The sequence below is a fragment of the Athene noctua genome, chromosome 2 (assembly GCF_965140245.1).
Source record: "Athene noctua chromosome 2, bAthNoc1.hap1.1, whole genome shotgun sequence".
Lineage (NCBI taxonomy): Eukaryota > Metazoa > Chordata > Aves > Strigiformes > Strigidae > Athene > Athene noctua.
In genome coordinates this window covers 54445822-54464016 of record NC_134038.1, presented here as the reverse complement: position 1 = coordinate 54464016, position 18195 = coordinate 54445822, and the positions used below count along the sequence as shown (strand labels likewise).

The 18195-nt window shown below is 40.6% G+C and overlaps 1 protein-coding gene across 5 annotated transcripts in view; it reads left to right on the top strand.

Moving 5' to 3' along the window:
• The window catches only part of DLGAP1 (DLG associated protein 1), a 422469-nt gene that overhangs the window by 315105 nt on the left and 89169 nt on the right, over positions 1-18195 (top strand). For all 5 annotated transcript variants that reach the window (XM_074899140.1, XM_074899141.1, XM_074899142.1 and 2 more), the window contains 2 exons: positions 6493-6670; positions 9146-9386. In XM_074899140.1, coding sequence (XP_074755241.1) covers positions 6493-6670; positions 9146-9386 — 419 coding nt within the window. The remainder of the gene's footprint in view (positions 1-6492; positions 6671-9145; positions 9387-18195) is intronic.

Sequence of the window (18195 nt, the reverse complement as noted above, 5' to 3'; positions counted from 1 at the left end):
GAACTGTTTCTACGCTTCAGCATCCCTTCAGTCTCCAAGGTGGCACAGAATGCTCACAACTGTTACCCCCACACACACCCCTACATGGGCATCAGCACCAGCATGTAGACCAGATTTCTGATTAAAGGGAATTGTATAATGTCTGTCTGCATCATCTTCCATCTGCTTCTCTTACCAGCTCAATTGCATATGGCATTATGTGCCCCTTCCATGCTGTGCCCTGTTCTTTCACCATGTCTAGAAAGCAGAGAGAAGATACAGCATATCAACAGCAAGGGAAATGTTCCTTCAATTCATTAGCGTATTTTTTGTGTTGCACACAGCACCTGAGAGCATCTTTGAAATAAAGGGGAAGCTTTGTTTTAATGTATATGTGAATTTTTAGGCAGTAACAAGCTTTGCTAGCATTTTATCACTTAATAAGAACTACAGATGCTCTTGAAACATGGTTATACAACCTCAGCACCCCCACACCCCAAAAAGAAATAAAACAACCCAATGATTCCATGTCTTTTGAGAGGGAAGCAGGTTTGTAATAAAATCAAAAAGAAGTGGTTTCATGGCTGATTCTGAAGCTGGCAGTAGCCAGACATGAAGAGTTTTTAAAGGGACAGGGCTTTTTAGAAGCATTTGCTACTAAAAAATGTTGATCCAGTTCCTGCTGCCCTCTATCAAACAAACAGGATCTCTCTGGCAGGACACCACGTGCTTACTCAAAAAACCCACAACAGCTGCAGATAGACACATCAGAGAGCTTCATGACACCAACCTGTGTGGTCTTCTGGATTTTTTTTTTTTTTTAAAGTATTTCCTCTTCAGCCCTAGCAGAATCTGAAAAACCAGGCAGAGAAACAAGTACACTATACTGCAATTTCTGCCTCTCCTCACTATGTGACAAACCCTGTGACACAGGCATGTCCCATGCGGTTTTGTGGTATGTGTTGGCTGGTTCATGCAGCAAGGATAATTTGTAGTCTGGTAGTGGAATCTTTTATAATGCAAAAAGAAGCAAATGCCAATTTCGTGCTGATAACATTGTATTGTTCTTCAGCAGATTAGCTTTTTCTGGTTGTCTCCAAGTTTTAGATTTTTCTTTCTAACACTCGACTCTTTAGCAACACACAAAGGACTTGAGAGATTTTAATTTTTTTTTAGCTTCAAGGTAGGAAATCCCCATGAGGAGGTTCACTTCATTATAAACAGAAAAGCAGATTTTCAAAACCCAGAAAAGTCCCTGGTGAGGGGGGAGAATGCTCAAAACTGTTTATTGTGCTGCCCTTGTCTCCGTCAGTAGCACGACAGCTTCATGTTTGCTGCACTGAAAAAGCAGAAGAACATAGGTGCCGACATGATCAAATTACCCCAGCCTGGTGACCCGTATCATGACTGGGATCAGACAGATGCACGTGAATAACTTTGTTCTGTAGATGTTCCTCCCCGATGTCCTTCAGTATTTGCCCCGTCAGACTTCACTGGATTATTTTACCTTCTAGCAATAGTAAAATGCAAATAAAATTAAGCACAGAAATGTACGTTGGATGTGCCCACCAGCCACGCCAGAGGTGGGGCATTCAGCTGCAGATAATTAAGCTCCAGGGAACTAAGCTGTCCGTTATAGGCTACAGAAATGAGAGCTGGGATATTTAGCAATAGTGATGGTTCTGAGGTTTATTTTTCCATGGGTTTGGGTTGCATGTGGTGTGCTCTTGGGGGTTTTCTGTTTGTTTGAAGGCAAATTTTAGCACGCTCCTCTGCTGGCTTACAGAAGTATTCAGGACATGTTTCTGGACTTTCACTTTATTCTGCTTTGTCATTTTCTGTTGGCAGAACACAGTACCCATCTGGCACAACGCTGCAATTTGTGCTATGAATCTGAATGCTGAACTTGCAGAATACAATACAGTCTTAGGACTACTTTTCATTGTAATGCTTTTTTATATTGTGTCTGGCCTAAAGGGGGAAAAAAGCAGCCTTCGTCAGTCTTGTCTTTCCCTTTTTGTCATTCAGAAATGAAGGATAATATATGAAAGTGTTTTTCATAAAGAGCACATATATGACAGAGTGCATTGTGCTTTCCTAAATTAAAAGGAAATATCTAAAACTAAACGTGCCTGCTCTTGTAAATCCCTGTTGTCTACCTTCTCTTTGGCATTTGAAAGACATTTTGAAGGGAAAGGAACCATTCCAGGAATATACTCAAAGCTATTTCACTTTTAATCTGCTAACACTGAGTTTTAAACCCTTTAATATATATTTGAACTAAATTATAGACAGCATATACAACTCAGAAATGACAAGGCACTATGTAAAGATAACGTATAGCTTTCCTTCCCCCTTCATTCATGCCGGACCGTCATCTGAGTTGAGCACTAGGCTAAGGCTATTTCCTGCCTCTATCTCAGACTTCCTTGTACAAACCAGAGCAAATCAGCTAAGCCTGGCTCCTCCCATGCTTAACTGTGCTGACCAACTCCTTACTCTGCAAATAGTCAGTTAAGCAAATTAGAGACCAAAATGTGTTGCCATCTGAATTAAGACAGTGTAAATGCAAACACATCTGTAACACTTGGTTAAAAGTACTTATTAACATGTTGCAACAGTGGTAGGGGTGATTAGGTGTGTGCATTTTAAATCTTTTCATTTGTATACTTGAATGAAACGAGGAGAATCATTCTCAGTATGTCTGAAATGTACAGAGCAGAAACCAAAGGTCAGTATGCAAAAGTAGCTTAAAGATTTCCTTTACACACCTACATGATCTCCTGTTTTAGATGCTTCGCTAAAATGTGTTTTCTGCTTAAATGAACACTCTCCTGCCTCTCAGAGCCTCTCATGGGCTTTCAGTAGTATTTTGCCCTCACGGGAGGGGTACCTCCGTCTTCCCTGAGGCACAGTGTGCATCATAGGCACTTGCCTTCCTTTACCCAGGGGAGCCTTTATTTCTCCTCCGGGACTTGGCAGACTCCATTTCCACACACCTCAGCACAAGGCTGGCTCCTTTTCTGATCAATCCCCTTGGGACACCTGCAGTGGCAGCCAGCAGAGTGGCAAAAAGCCAAAGCCCTCATCTTCTCCTGGTGTCTCTTGCTGTGGTTCATGGGAAGCACTTCCAGCAGTGCTGCTCCTCCCGCTCTGTGCATCATCGGTGTGCTTCCCTTGTGGCAGTGCTCCCATCCTCCAGGGTGAGGCCTGGGGTAAGGGTAGCAGTATAGGGAAAAAGGGCCATGCAGCACGTCTGGGGATGTGCCACCTGTGAATGAAGCATATTGCCTTAGGAGACAGCCCAGCCCCAAAGCACACCTGGCTCCCCATGCCCACTGCAAGCTCCCTCAATGCTGCTTAAACCAACATCATCACATCATGTATCCATTAGGAGCTAGAAGTCTCCCAGGCAAAAATCTGTCCTTTACCGTAAGGACGAGCTATAAGCCCCTCTGAAATGACCCTAGAACTGAGTTCAGGACTGCCCTTCAGTGCTTGTCCCATTTCACACTGGCAGGCAATGCAGCACAGAAATGATGCAGCATGCTTGAGGAATTCATTCAAGGTCTTTAATAATTCACATCCTCCTTCTGCTAATTAATATCCAATGCAGTGAGTGGAGATAACAGACCATTTTGTATTGGCCAAAGAGCTGTCCCAAAGTGTCAGTTCCTTGTCTGTCATACTTAGTTGTGGAAATTCTGATGGCATAAAGAGAAACATAGGTAATGCAGGACAAATAGAAGATAAAGTTGAACCCTTATGGAAGAAAATAATATTTTCATTTAGAGGTTAGTGGTAATAGTAACTGAGAAAATAAACTAGGCATTCAGATCTTTCCCTGTCATAGATAGCCAGATTTATTCCTAAATAGAATGTTTACAAAATTTCCAGTGGCATTTCAGCTGCTCATTGAAGTGTACTGTAGAATACAGTGACAATTTATTACACAGCTATAAAAGCAGTAGTCATCATTATAAATGCAAACTTTCAGATGTTTGTCTATGCTTTAAATAATTTTTTTTTTTCCCTTCACTGCATCTAGTGAAACAGTGATTGTAGCAATCGGTATGAAGGAGCCACCTCCTCCAACAGCTGCCAATATCCTAATCTGTTTTATACAACAGATGGGAGATATGCGCAGGCTAAGATAAGTGACCACCTGTAAAATATGGTTCTAGATATGTGCCAAACTGGCCAGTCATATAGTCAGGAACAACACAAGGCAGAAAAAGAAGGCAGCTGTGCTGACCACGCACATCTGAAATGACAGGGGAACATTTACTCTCATGGATGGATGCCCTCGTTTCAAGCAGAGTTGGGAAAATGTTGTTATGCAACACTAATGCATACAGAAACTGAATTTCTGTACCTTTTGTGTGGTTTTCCATGACCTTTGAAGCATCTGATCTGGTCTGGACTCTGGCTGCCACAGCAAAACTTGCTTCTATGGGTACCTGCTTGTTATCATATTGGTTCCAGTCTTCAAAGGGCACCTGCCTCAGCACTTGCGAATTTCTGTCTGGCAATATCAGTGTGCTGAATTTGGTAATGTGCTGCAGTCTTCTTGTGAGCTCAGCTAATCAGCGAACAGCAACAGCCTCAGGTGACGTATTTGACTAACTGGCAGCTAATCAAGCATATTTGAATTTTGCATGTCACATATTGGCAGCAAACTGTTCACAACATATTCATAAAATACATCTTGAATTAATTTAAGAAATGCATTTCAGGCAATGCTCATCACTTTACAGATCTGCAGGGTGGTGAAGTAGTTCACATGCATCTGAAAAATTGTCTGTTGAATTATTCATTCTATTTTATCTTTTTTAATTTTTTATTTCTTTTTTTTTATCAAATAACAGATACTTTTTTTTTTTTTCCCAAGAGTTCCACGGTTAGTGTTAATTATCAAAATGTTGTAGCTAACTGCTACTAGCGGTCACCTTTTCATCATTTTCTCTTCCTTTTTTTGAGTTTGAAACACCACTAATTATGATGTCTAGAAAGCTTTCTAGTTTTGTCATGTGGAATCAAATGGCGTAAGGAGTCAAAATGTATGAATATGGCTGCTGTATTGCACTGTATGCACAGTGAAAATGGCAAGTGAAGGCTTTATTTTCATCTTGTGACAGAAATATTGAGTAATTAGCATAAGTTTATGTATTTTTATTAGGCAGATAATTAGCAGCTGGAGAATACAGTGTTGTAGAGATGACCTAGATTTTATTATGGTATTGTACCATTCAGAAACAGACCCAGTTTCTGAACTACTTAGGTGTGCAATTACACAATGGAATTGTCCTCCTAAAATACATTGACAATTACCAGAATTGTGCATGCCACTGGGAAATTGCTCATACTAATTACCATCGTTAGCTACTTGAATACAAAATATCTGCAAATGCTTGAGGAATTAGACATAAAATGGATTCTCTTCTTTCAGGTCAGCTGTGTATGCATTTCTAAAGAGTAGGGGCCCAAGATTAAGACTATAATTAGGTTACAGATTTTTCGTTCATATACCTGCAATCATCCATGTGAGATTTACATTTTAAAATGGAAAACTTAGTTAATATCTTAATTCGTTTACTTCGTAATACTCAGAGAATATTAAAGATGTTCCAATAAAAATATTGAAGAATACTTTATCCATTGATTAATTGTTTAAAAATAAATATCCCCACAACAAATTGTATTGAATAAGAGACGTGACTTGGATCACTTTTTGTGACTCACATCTTTATAGGACGGCTCAGATTGTGAAGACAGCCAGCATTTTCAGAGGATAAAACATCTCACAGGTGGAGGATTGTAGCTACACGTTATAACCTTTGCTAGTTGACTCTAAGCACATATGGCAGAAGTACTGCAGTTTGTGCATATTACCTATGGGGGGGGGGTTGTTTGTTTCTGTCTACTTGTGCATCTCATCTGTCACTGGTATTGGAAAGTCGGGGAATATTATCACCTCAGGAACACAACTGTGGTTTTTAAACTTCTAATTTGACATCAAATCGTGTAAAGCTACTTCCCTAGCCTACATTTTCTCACCTTTCAGCTTAAGTCAGGAATAAAATAAAATTGAAAGCACATCAAACCGTACCAGGTGCCCCAAGTTCTTGGAATTGTTTCCCAGGTTAAGATGCACCATGAGTGCATTTGCATGTTATATATGTTTTGCTTACCCTATTTACCTATACACTCTTGAAAGTTCCATGAGAAGCAGCCCCATTACATGGGTATATACGTGGGTGTCAGAGTCATAGCACCAGCAGGTCTGATCAACACCAGGTTTTCACAGAGGAACAACCCCTTCAGAGGCATAGAGCCCCTACCATTCCTACCAACTGGATTCCAAGAAGTGAATATTCAGCTGATGTGTTTAGGATCACACAGCCAATCTTACGATTGGGCCTCTCCTTTCTTTACCTCACTCCTGGTAAGGCCATTTAGATTTGATGAAATATCTTTTTTCTTTTTTTTTTTCTTTTTTCCCAAACCTCCCAGGATATCCAGTGAACACTCGCCAAAGCTTCAGATCCGGAGCCACAGTTACTTGAGGGCAGTGAGCGAAGTCTCCATCAACAGGAGCCTGGACAGCCTGGACCCCGCAGGGCTGCTGACATCCCCCAAGTTCCGCTCCCGCAACGAGAGCTACATGAGAGCCATGAGCACCATCAGCCAGGTGGGTGACACATACCCACAGCGGCCCGGAGAGCTGCCATGCTGGACACCAGCCAAGCCCTTACAATAGAAGAAACTGGATTTTGCTTTAAGTGGAATCAGGCTGTTGCATGCCACACATTTTCAAAACATCTTTAAGAAAACAGAAATGTTTTCGCACAATCTTGGTTTTGAGAGGGTAACATTTGATAATGCCATAACCTGCCCTTTGCAAATGGATGAGTGGCACAACATGCAATTTGTTTGAAGGAGCATTCCTGGTTTTTAGTTTTCTTTTTCAAAAGCAGGTGCTCAACAATAGTGTCTTTAAACAGGGTTCTCTTAAGGATCTTGTGCTTAGTACCTGACATCAAATTTGTTTGAATGCCTCCAAAAAAAACACATGTTCATATGCTGAGTGAGATGCTAAGGAAAATTAAGTCTGTAATATTTTGCATTTCACAATTTTATTAGTATTTTAACAGAATTTTTAAAGCTTTCTTTATGCTGTTGTATACATTCTTAACCCCATGCACCTCTGAACTTTTCATCTATATACTACAAATGTCACAGTATGTATATTAAGTGAAAAGGTATTATTGCCCTGAAATTCTGCAAGATCTCTTCATGCTCATTCTAAACTAAAAAAAAAAAAAAAAAAAAAAAAAAAACCAACGTTGATCTGACACATTCAGTTTATGAGTTTTAACATCATAAAATAGCCTGTCCTTGCATACAACATGCTTGTATGATTGAACTGGTGAGGAACAGATCTGAAAGAAATGCAAAAGTGCCACACCCCACAGGGCAGTGGGCCAGTAGTTCATCTGCTAAATCCTGTAGCTCGTTGGTATGATTTTTTACTTGTTTACTTAAGTGGATCATTTGGATAAATTAACCTGGATAAAATAATTTTCTTACGCTAGTCCAGAAGTGCATCAAGGCAGGATTTTTTGTGCCAGATACTGGCCCCTGATTATTGGTATGTCAAGTCATTGCAGTGTCAAAAAAAAAACAGGTGGCATCATTGATGCCAGGATTTCCATTGTGGCCATAATAAATATATGTCTCATTCAGAATGGAGCTGCAGTTTGAACTTCTGTGGTACTCTACATAAGCACTGCAACCTCAGAGTATTCACCTGTGTATTTTATAGTAAGGCACTTTGCACAGGGTATGGGCTGAGGCTCCAGAAGTTGGGTCAGGATGTACCTAGGAGGAAACAGCACTGAAATTCAGGTCTCAGAGGCAATTATATGAACATTAGCTTAGGTTACTTATTTAGCTGGACACGTAACACTTATACAAAGCTGTCTGCCAAAGAGTGTGTGTTATTTGCCAATATGAAGAAGTTGGGTTTTTTTATAAAAAGCATTAACTCAAAGATATTTATTTGGGAATATGGCTATTCTCCACCATTGTAAGATTGTTCTTTACTATGTACTATTCACTACCCTTCCATGCTCTTTTAAGGAGTTTCACTTTGAAAAAATATGTTCTACTCTTTGATATTTCCCTTTTCATTTATGTCTACACTTACTCAGCCTAATGTTTTCCTTGGTAAAATTCATCCTGGAAAAGAGTTTCTCATGGTTTTTTCCCTCCACCTTAACACAATCTTATCTTCCCTTGCAATCTTGGCCTTTTGCATACTTGAAAACTAACAAAATCCTGAAGTGATGGTTTCCATGTGCATGTTTCCTACAGTGATAATTATCGTGCTTTAATGTCAAGCTCAGAGCTCTATTCTCAGTTTAGAAACATGAGCCTCCATTGCTAATTAAGCCGAGGTAAATGTGTCCAGGTTTGTAAGACCTGCAGTGAAGCCACATGCTTTTGAATGGTCTTTAACCTGCGTGAGTGCAAGTCTTTGTCACCACCTAGTGTCTGCTCCAAAAAAGGTCTAAGGATTCCTTTGCTTCTCTCACTCTCAACCAAAGGAGTGAGCCCAGAGATGTAGCCACACAAACATTTTTCCCCTGTGGCAAAGCTGGTTCCCTTATCAGCCTGCCCCTCCCAACTATTTGTTACTACTACCTTTGAGCTTCCCAACCCCTCAGGTTTATCACTGTGATTGCCTGTGGGTTGCAATGATGGGTACTGGGGTTAAGCTGACGTTTTTTTTCTCACCCCCCAAAGAGTGATTTTTGGTTTTGAATCTAATGGTCATGATGGCCAGAGGTTCAACCTCTGCTGTGGGCACAGGCTAAGATAAACCAGACACTGCTATGAGGACTCCCAGCTTCCCACCAGTCTCGGCAGGAACCAAGAGATTAAACTCTGCTGAATCTCCACCTAAAGCTTTCATCTCCTCTTTTTATACATTATTTTTTTCCCCAACAATTGTTGCTTTGTAAAACATGACATATTTATGTGCTTCGTGTATGAAGGGATTTTCTAACAGATGTCGGCCATTGTGCCACTATAACTTTTGAGTGTTTGTACCGAGTAGGCTGTTGTATGGGGTGTACTGAACCTGCCCGGTCTTTGCCTGCAGGTGAGTGAGATGGAGGTGAATGGTCAGTTCGAATCCGTCTGCGAGTCGGTGTTCAGTGAACTCGAGTCTCAGGCAGTGGAGGCACTGGATCTGCCCATGCCAGGCTGCTTCCGCATGAGGAGCCACAGCTACGTCAGGGCCATTGAGAAGGGCTGCTCACAGGACGATGAGTGCATATCGCTGCGGTCCTCATCTCCCCCACGTACAACCACCACGGTGAGGACCATCCAGAGCAGTACTGGTGAGTAACAAAAAGGGAAATCCAGGGGGGTTGCGGAAAGGGAAGGAACCTTTCTGTGCAGCTCCATCAGATCAAGGATGGGCTCATCTCTGTCAGACACGAAGCCTAAAAGAGAGTCTGTGTTTCACCAGGGAGCTGGACAAACTAATCAGCCTAAAACTATGCACAGATCAAGGCTGATGAAGTTGTGGTGCCTCCTACATCCAAGCTAATTTATTCTGGGCTAAAAGCACATAGAAGGGGAGTCCAAGGTCATGTCTTCTCTCGTTCTCTTCCCCAAAAGAGCAATCACAATTTGGCACGGCTCTAGGTTAGCAGCTCTGCTGGCTCTTACCAGCAGAGGAAGATCCCTCTGCTGAGTTTTTCTACAAAGCTGAGGTGATATTTGTCTTTTCTTAAAGTCGCAAGTTATTGGATGTATTGTTTAATGGCTCAGAGAGACTGTTACAGCTCTCTAGGCTGTACCTCAGAGGTGGGAATGAAGAAAGGAAGAAGAGGTCTGCAGGTCAAAACATGCATGTTCACATCCTGCTGTTATTCTTTCTGCAGTTCAAACTATTCAGACCTTGAGAGAGAGGTTTTGGTCTAAATGTGAGACTTACAAACCTTCCTTTTAATGTTTGAGGCTGCTTTTCTTTTGGAAATAACCATGATGAATTCCAAATTCTGGCACTAAAATTACTGCTAAAGGGGAATGAAAAGCAAGACAGAAACCAAAATCCAAATCTGCCTCTCATTCAGGAAAGCAGGAGGCACAAACCATTACATGTGTATGCTCTTCCCTGGCAGAGTATGAGAGAGGACCTCTTTCTTTTGATTTCTCTGCATCCGTTCCACTGCTTTACACGAGCTTCATATTCATGACTAATATTGACCGTTATTTCACTGTACCTCCTACTTCTTTTCACAGTTCTTCAATTTTTGTTTTCTGTACTCTAAACTTTTGCCTTTTTGTGTGTTATCTCACAGGTGCAGTTGTTTATACCTTGTAAGTTCCTTATCTCTCACTCCAGTCTTTTTTAAAGCCACTTGTCAATTGGTTTATGTCATCAAAGGACTTTCAAACCTTTTACCAAAAAAGCTAAGCTTAATTCATGATTTTTCTAAATGTAACAAGTTGGAAATACATTGGCAGTACATCACAAACTTCAAAGTGTTTTTAACAAATGCTGCAGAGCAGGTCTCATCTAAAACATTATCCCTTAAGAAATAGTATTCACGTGACAGCATTTCTGCTATAAAAGTAGTTCTTGTGTACACACAGGGTCTGCACCACACCACAAAGACAGGATTTACCTAAGGCGCATGTTACTTCATTGTATGGTATTAGCTTGTGTCAAATGTATTGTGAGGCAAATGAAGTATGTGAGTTTTCAGGGATTCTTCAGTGTGCATTCGCCTTTGCTGAATCAACTTGGGTATCCCAGAGTGGGTTTTCAGTTCTTTGAGAATGGCCTTGTTAACACTTTTCCTTTACAAAAATAACTGTAATCATTAATACAGAGAGAATAACTATTTTTAAGTTATCTTTATATAAGACGTTGTTTCTGTCATTTAGAAAAATGGTGCCTGTATTTGGTGATGGTGATATTTACATAGAGAACTCTATGTATCAGTCAAAACCACTGGAAAACCCAAAGAAGAAAAATCATTATTGTAAACTGCCTGTTGTTTGTGCTCCTTCTTTGTAGTACAACCACAACCAGAGGCTTGATCTCTTCTCTGGGTATCTGGCTTTATTAAAAAACAGTATGAAAAAAGTTATGTTATTGAAAAATGTAATCCAGTAGGTCTGTCTTGGGTTTCTGCTTCTGTAGTCAGCCCCTTAAAATGCAGAGAGAAGAATGATTTGCAGCCCTTTCTTCGGACATCCATAGAAGCATTTAAAGACTGCTGTAGGTATCTATTTTCTGCTGTGGAAATTTTACTGACATATCTTTCTAATTTTTTAATCTTGTGCTCCCAAGGGCCCATCCCTTACACTGGTAGCATTTCAGACAACTTGTCTCTTTTACTACCTGATTTACATACCACTATCTGTTTAATGGGGATTAGAGCTGAATTAATTCCATCCAAAAGTATCTATATTGACTGCCTTGCTGTTGCCTGTGGCTGGCTCAGAGAAGAAAAACATGAAAGATATCGTTGATGGTTTCTATTAATATCTACTTCAATAAAATGGGAAATGGCACAACAGCTAGGCAGATGTGAAGAAAGAATGGTGTCTCAGTCTTACCTTCACTGAGATGGTGTTTCAAATGCTTTTGTGGGAGACATTAGGGCAGTTATGATCTAAACTATGGATTTAATGTCCCCAAATGAGAGAGCTGTCCTCCTGCCCCAAAACCACCTCTGCCTGTTCAATCAAACAAGGTTCCTTTCATCAACATTAGCAGTCATCTCACGGACCTGGCTTTTCATTCACTAATGAACAAAACTGTGATCATACACTGATACTGGAAATAAATTTGTTTGCTGGAAGCCCAGGAAAATGCCAGCTTGATGATGATGGAAAAGACAAGAGTTGCCTGTCCACTGGATTCAAAATTATTCCTCCAGAGCAATGACACACAGCTTTCCAGGGCCTCTGGATAAAAGTATTAAGCAAGCATTATGGACAAAAATCATTTACCTTTGCTTGTTAGTCTATTCTATGGTGGCTGCAGCCTCAGGTTTTAACTCTTTTGCCACATAGTGTTGGAGGTTCAGTTCTGAAATTAGGAATACCTTTCTAGCAGCGTAGCTGTTCAGTTCATTCAGCCTTCATTCCTGAGGATGTGGTCAGTCTAGGTATAAATCCAGTACTAATGCACTAGCTGTGGCACAGAGCTCAGCTATGGGTGAACTGCCCAACTGGTGGCCTCTGCAGCCTGTGCTGATCTTAGTGCTATTGTGGCAATTCTGCAGGGTGACTGCATCTGGCTAAAACTGAGCCCAAGTGTGAAAATGGGAGTGCAAACACAAACATGTCATCATCAGTGGGGTGAAATGTTATAGTGTGAGTGGGGAAAAAAATCCTAACCTCATCAAAGGGAGGTTTCTGCATGTATCTGGGAGGTACGTACGTTGATCATAAGACAATCTTGTATGTGAAATGATGTTTTATCCTTGTTTTTAAATGAAGGATTTTGAAATGAAGAAGATACGATCTTACCACTTCATATGGAAATATAAATACGTGCCATTTCACATCTTCATCATGCCTTGAAAGCTAAGCAGTTGAGAAGGTCCATTCACCCTCATATTTGCTCATTCAGCATCAGCTGGTACTCATGGAGGCTGCTGCACCCTGCACCAGCCAGGACCATCCCTGGGCGTGGGGTTGTGCAGACTGGGAGCTACAGCAGCTCTGAAGTGCTGGCATATGTTATACACCATAGGCTGCACTAAAAATTACCACTCATGTCATTTGGTCTCTTCAGAGGAATTTAATGAGCTGTGAGTTATTACATAATTTGATCTCAGGTTATTTGCGGATGCAACAACCATTGTAGCTGTAATTCTTCAGCCAACAGATTCAGTCACTAAATAGGTAGCCTTTTAACAATTTTAAAAGTCTGTAAATCATTTCAATGAGCTTGAAGAATACGGTAATTAAGAAGCAATGAGATATAAAGCAGTCTAAAGAATCTTCCTCCCACCTTTCTTGTGTCTGTGTTTCTAAACCATGCCTATGCAGCAGTACATGTTCCTTTGCTGCAAACAAACCTAATGACATTGTGAGTGCTCAGGCATTAGCGCGTGCGGATACAAACGTGTAACTGAGATTGGATATGTTTAATTTGAAAATGACATCTCTATAACAGAGCTCAAGTAGCAACATCAGGAAAAACTCTGCACTAGATAGCAATAAGTATTTTCTCAATATCCTCTGTACAGCCAGGTAAACAGAAATATCAAAGTCATCTGCAGCAATGCCATCTGGTGATTCTCAGTAATATTACACTTCTGCTTAAAAGCGAAACAAACAAAAATCCCAAGGAAATCATGCTGTGTAGCCAGCAGGTTAGAGAAGGACCAAGAGTTATCACAGTATATGCTAATTACGATGCTTCAGCTGAGCAAGCTGTTTTCCTCCATTTGCTGGAATATCTGACCAAAAGGGGCCAGGTATTTTGTGGAAAATCTCTACGGGGCTGCACAGCCAATATAAGAAGAAAAATGCAAACAACTTTAAAAATAGACTTTTGCCAGGCAGAATTCAAAAATAAAATGAAATCCTGTGGAGAAGGAATCTATAACTGACTGTATGCCAGCTGTGTCCAAGCTCTTTTGGACTCCTCAGAGCTGTCCTTTCAGAGACTGTTCTGTCCAAAAAGAAACAAGGAATTTGGATTTCAAATTTGATTTCCAGTTGAAGCTAGGATTGGTTTCTGGATCTGTACCAAAATTAAGAGATTTCCGCAGAAGTTCTGAAGAAATATAACTAAGTTAATGCCTTCATGCAGATGTTGAACCTTAAAATAGATTTGAAGAGTGTAGAAAACTGTTTGACAAAGAATTTACATGGTTCATTTCCTCTGTTTCTTTGAGTAATCCTGAAATGCAGTCTGCCTTTGGATCTGCTATCAAATTGCTTAAACCAGCACTTAAAAATGTTTTCTTTTACTAACGAGGAGCTGACCTTGGAGGAGAACACTGTTTCCAATTTCAGAGGCATCTGACTGTAGCTAGAGCAAGTTTCATCTTGTCTATCCCAGAAATCAGCTTTATGAATGTTAAGCTCCACTTCACACCAAAAAACCCCCATGTTTATGGAGTCAGTGGAAGTTTTTAATGAGAGAAAATCAGAACAGAGCTCTTGCTGCAACATTTCTAGCTGACTTAAAGCATGATGCAAGACACTCATGGAGATTGCTCTGCTAAATGCCTGAGAAGGAGCAAGACTGAGCTGTGAGAAAGAGCTATGGAATGTAAAGGCTACACAAATGTTTGGCAGGTTGTACCGAGTTAGTTTATGTGGCATTGTTTTATGCCAGTTGAGAACAGGAATTGAAATAAGTTTGATAAATTCCTTTCAACCTCTGTATGTCCTGAAGACACATGGAACTTTGTGACCTGAAAGACAAGGATTACTGGAATAAATATTGCACAGGCCCTTACTTTGAGAATACTTGGTAGTTACAGCTGGTTTGCAATTTAAGTGATGTCAGGTAGTGGAATGTATTACATCAATTTTTCATCATTGTCCCTGGTTCTGCCTCTTTTCCCTGTGTGATTATGAATATTGAATTTCAACTGTTTGGTCTTATCTGAGACACTGCCCAGATCTGGAAAGAGACAACCTGTGGCATTCAGCCCGGACCTTGGTGAATTTGGTTTTTTTATGACAAGTCCACTTTTCCTCACAGCACTTCAGGAAAGTGCTCAGTCCTTGCAATTTCCGGTAAGGCTTGAGGCGACTTGCTGAGCCTAAGGGCACAGAGAAAGCTCAGAAGTTCCTAAAGAGAAAGGATGAGTGAAGGACTTTGTTTTGTAGTGTATGGCCTATTTATTTTTTCCACCTCTGAAAACATAAAGCTTAGAGGAGCTAAAAGTGTTTCCCAAAGTTAAAAATGTGTTTCAAATGCAGGAAATGAAAGACTGAAATGAAATACCCTTTGGTCTCCAATCTTTGCTTATTATTCTTACTCTTCATTTGCTTGATATGCTTCTAAACTTTTGGGCTAAGGCTCTTGGTGAGTTAAGAATATGAGAAAGATCTTAATCATTCAAATCTGTGATTCTTAAAATGTCTTGAAGGAATGTGTTGTCGTCCTTTATGAACAATTCCAGAAGCACAGAACAACTCTGCTGCTTTGTTCAGATAGCACTTGTGTGGTTGACTTCTCCAGTTGAATGACTTGGACATCTCCAAGGTGGGAAATGGGTACCTCACACTCCAGCCCCCCTAACTGTCAGTGTCCATGTGTCCCTCATGCTGAGGAGTGCCACACTGGGCACATGCTCGAGATGTGGTCTTAGCAGCACTACACCTCCCTCCAGCTGCTGGCTATGCTTTGGCAAAGGCTGCCGGGCATGCAGTCTGCCGTCCTCAGTGCAAGGGTATGCTGCTGGCTGCTGCTCAGCCTGCTGCTCTGCAGGACCCTGCGGGCCTTTTCTGATGTTGGCAATAGGATGGCCATCAGACCTGTAGATTTGGCAGTCTCAAGTGAAACAGAAAAAAAAATTATTTTTCAGGAGAAGGAGATTTTTAACAGAAATTTGTATCATTCTACAAAAAGAACTTTTAAGGAGATTGTTCATCTAGTGGCAGCACAAATAAAGAGGATGCAGTAATTAGTTACATAAAATGTAATGTTTCATTTGTTGGTCTCTTCTTAATTTCCTTATAGAGATGAAAAATTGTACAGCAGTCCTTTGCGTACATCTATATGGAATGTGCCTAAATGTATTCTGCCATTTCCTTCGACTATACTGCACACACTAAAGCGATAATCATTTCAGATGATCAGATTTATATAGTTCTCCCTAAAGGAGTAGAGATCGTATTTGGATTTGAGCTGTGCTTTTGCTTCAGACCAAGTATGTGTGTTCTCAAATGCACCACTATCTGGAGATTGTTGTAGGAGTGTCCAGAGCTGCAGTTAGATGGAGACCCCGTGGTGTACTAATGCAGTGAGACAACCCTGGTCTCACGGTTGTGCGCCCCGCTTCTGCTGGTGTGCATGTACAGGGCTGTGAGTACCCCCCGATGGAGCCTGAAGCCATGCTTGTCTGAGCATATTAAAGCACCTGAATGTCCAACACCTATCTGAGGAAAAAAACTTGTAATAAATGTAAAGAAGAGTATTACAAGCAAAATAGTAATTTGAAGGTTGCTGTGTTGACTGAGCACTGCGTGCCTCAGGTCTCATTAGCTGACAATTAACTGTTTTCTAAGCCTCTAACCAAACATGAAACCTCAGTGATCTTGCCACAATCCAGGAAGCGGTGGCCAAATCAACCGTTGCTTCTGCTCATTGCTGCAGGACAAGTCTACCCTGTGCTGTCAAGTTTGGGCTGGCTGACAGATCTGCCTCAGGTGGAGGCAGCAGTTTAGCTCAGGTCTGGTGTCGTGTGAGCTCAGGTGCAGGACCAGGCTGATGTATCTTCAACAGCTCTGGCTCAGCAGCCCTGTGTATCTGCATTTTTGGGGACAGTATTTTTCTGACTTGCAAGCATGAGTAGGAACCAACCCCCTTTGAAATATGCATGAAATTACATTGCAAGGAAACAGGTTTCCCATAGCAGTGCCGGCTTAATCACAAACTAATGGGTAGAATATGCAGCAGAATATAAAATAAACCCACAGTCCGTTTCCACTTACATACTGCGGGAGGACAGTATAACCTTTATCCAAAATGTTGTTCTCAGGGACTGGTCACTGATAAAAACAACAGAACTCTGGGCATTAAGGATACGTTGTCCCTTAGCTGAGACTTCAATAACAAATGAAGGGCAAATAATTCCATTTTCACTTTAAGGAGAAATACAACAAAGACCTGAATCTTTTCTCTGTTCTGGCTTATTTTCAATGCAATGTTTTTGTGATGGCAGTGACAGAAATGAACTGAATCGGTAAGCTGAAGACATGCCCCAATTTATATAATGCGATCACATTTTCAGTAATAATTCCTGCCACTTTCCTAAAATAGACTAATGGGGTCACTTTTAACTACGGTTGTCTTTCAGGAAGCAAGACTTAGGCCTCTTCCCTGAAGGTGCTATGCTTAATTAATACATCCAGTGTGTAAAAATAACTCATGTTATTCTTTTTAGTGTGTGCTACTGTCCAGTCTTCAGCAATGTGTTGCCACCCACCTGCAATAAGTTTCACATGATTCCTTTAAGACAAACCTGAATACTCTGGTTGTCCTCAGATATAATAATTACAAAGGTCTCTTGAGCCATAGCGTATTCCAAGAAATTCCAGACAAGAGATTTGATGATGATGGGCTTTTTAAAGTGACTGAGTGATTCTGGATTTTAAAAAAACTAAATAAGAATTTTTAATAAGTGGGTTTAATGAGTACAGCTCTACAGGGCCCCTCTTGTACTACAGCAATTCGTTTGGAGCGATTATATTTTATCATGACAGTAATTTCCATTTCAGAGCCCAGATATGAAGCATTAGGTACTGGATCCAGTAAATAATTACTCATTTTCATACTTCCTAAATATGTGTTTATGCAACACTCTAACAGTAATTGGCTTTTTGAAGCGATGGTGAACTGTGGGGTGTGTGTATTATTAACCACTTTTTGAAACAGGGACTGCCTTTTTTCTTTAGTAATACCACAGATAAACCCAAAGGAAATGTGGCAACAAAGAAATCTGTACATTAAAAAAAAAAATTACAGAAGCTCTGAAGTATACACAGAGATGTGATTTACTCTTTTTATTTCTTGCTATTACACTGATCTTACTGCACTGCTTCTTACAATGCTCAATAACACAAAGCACAGTGCAACTCAAATACTGGGGTCTGTAAAACGCCTAATGTTATTTTGGAAAGAGTGACAGGCTAGCTGCCATCACAGTCTAATAGTCCCTTTTATCAAAGGCGCACTGTAGACAGATGCTGGTAATCTGTTGTAATGCCACAACCTTTGTCTGGCCTCTCAAGGGGGAAATGGATGTATCGGTCTTTGGAAGTTGTTTTTCCGCACTGAATTTGGCTTTGGTCAGATGGGAGAGCGCTAAATTGCATTCCACTTAAAATGCAGTAAGCCATCTGAGAACAGTTCCTAGTTGCTTTGATCAAGGATTTGAGCTAAGCCATCAGAGGAAGGAAAATAAAAAAACCCACAACAATAAATAATATCAC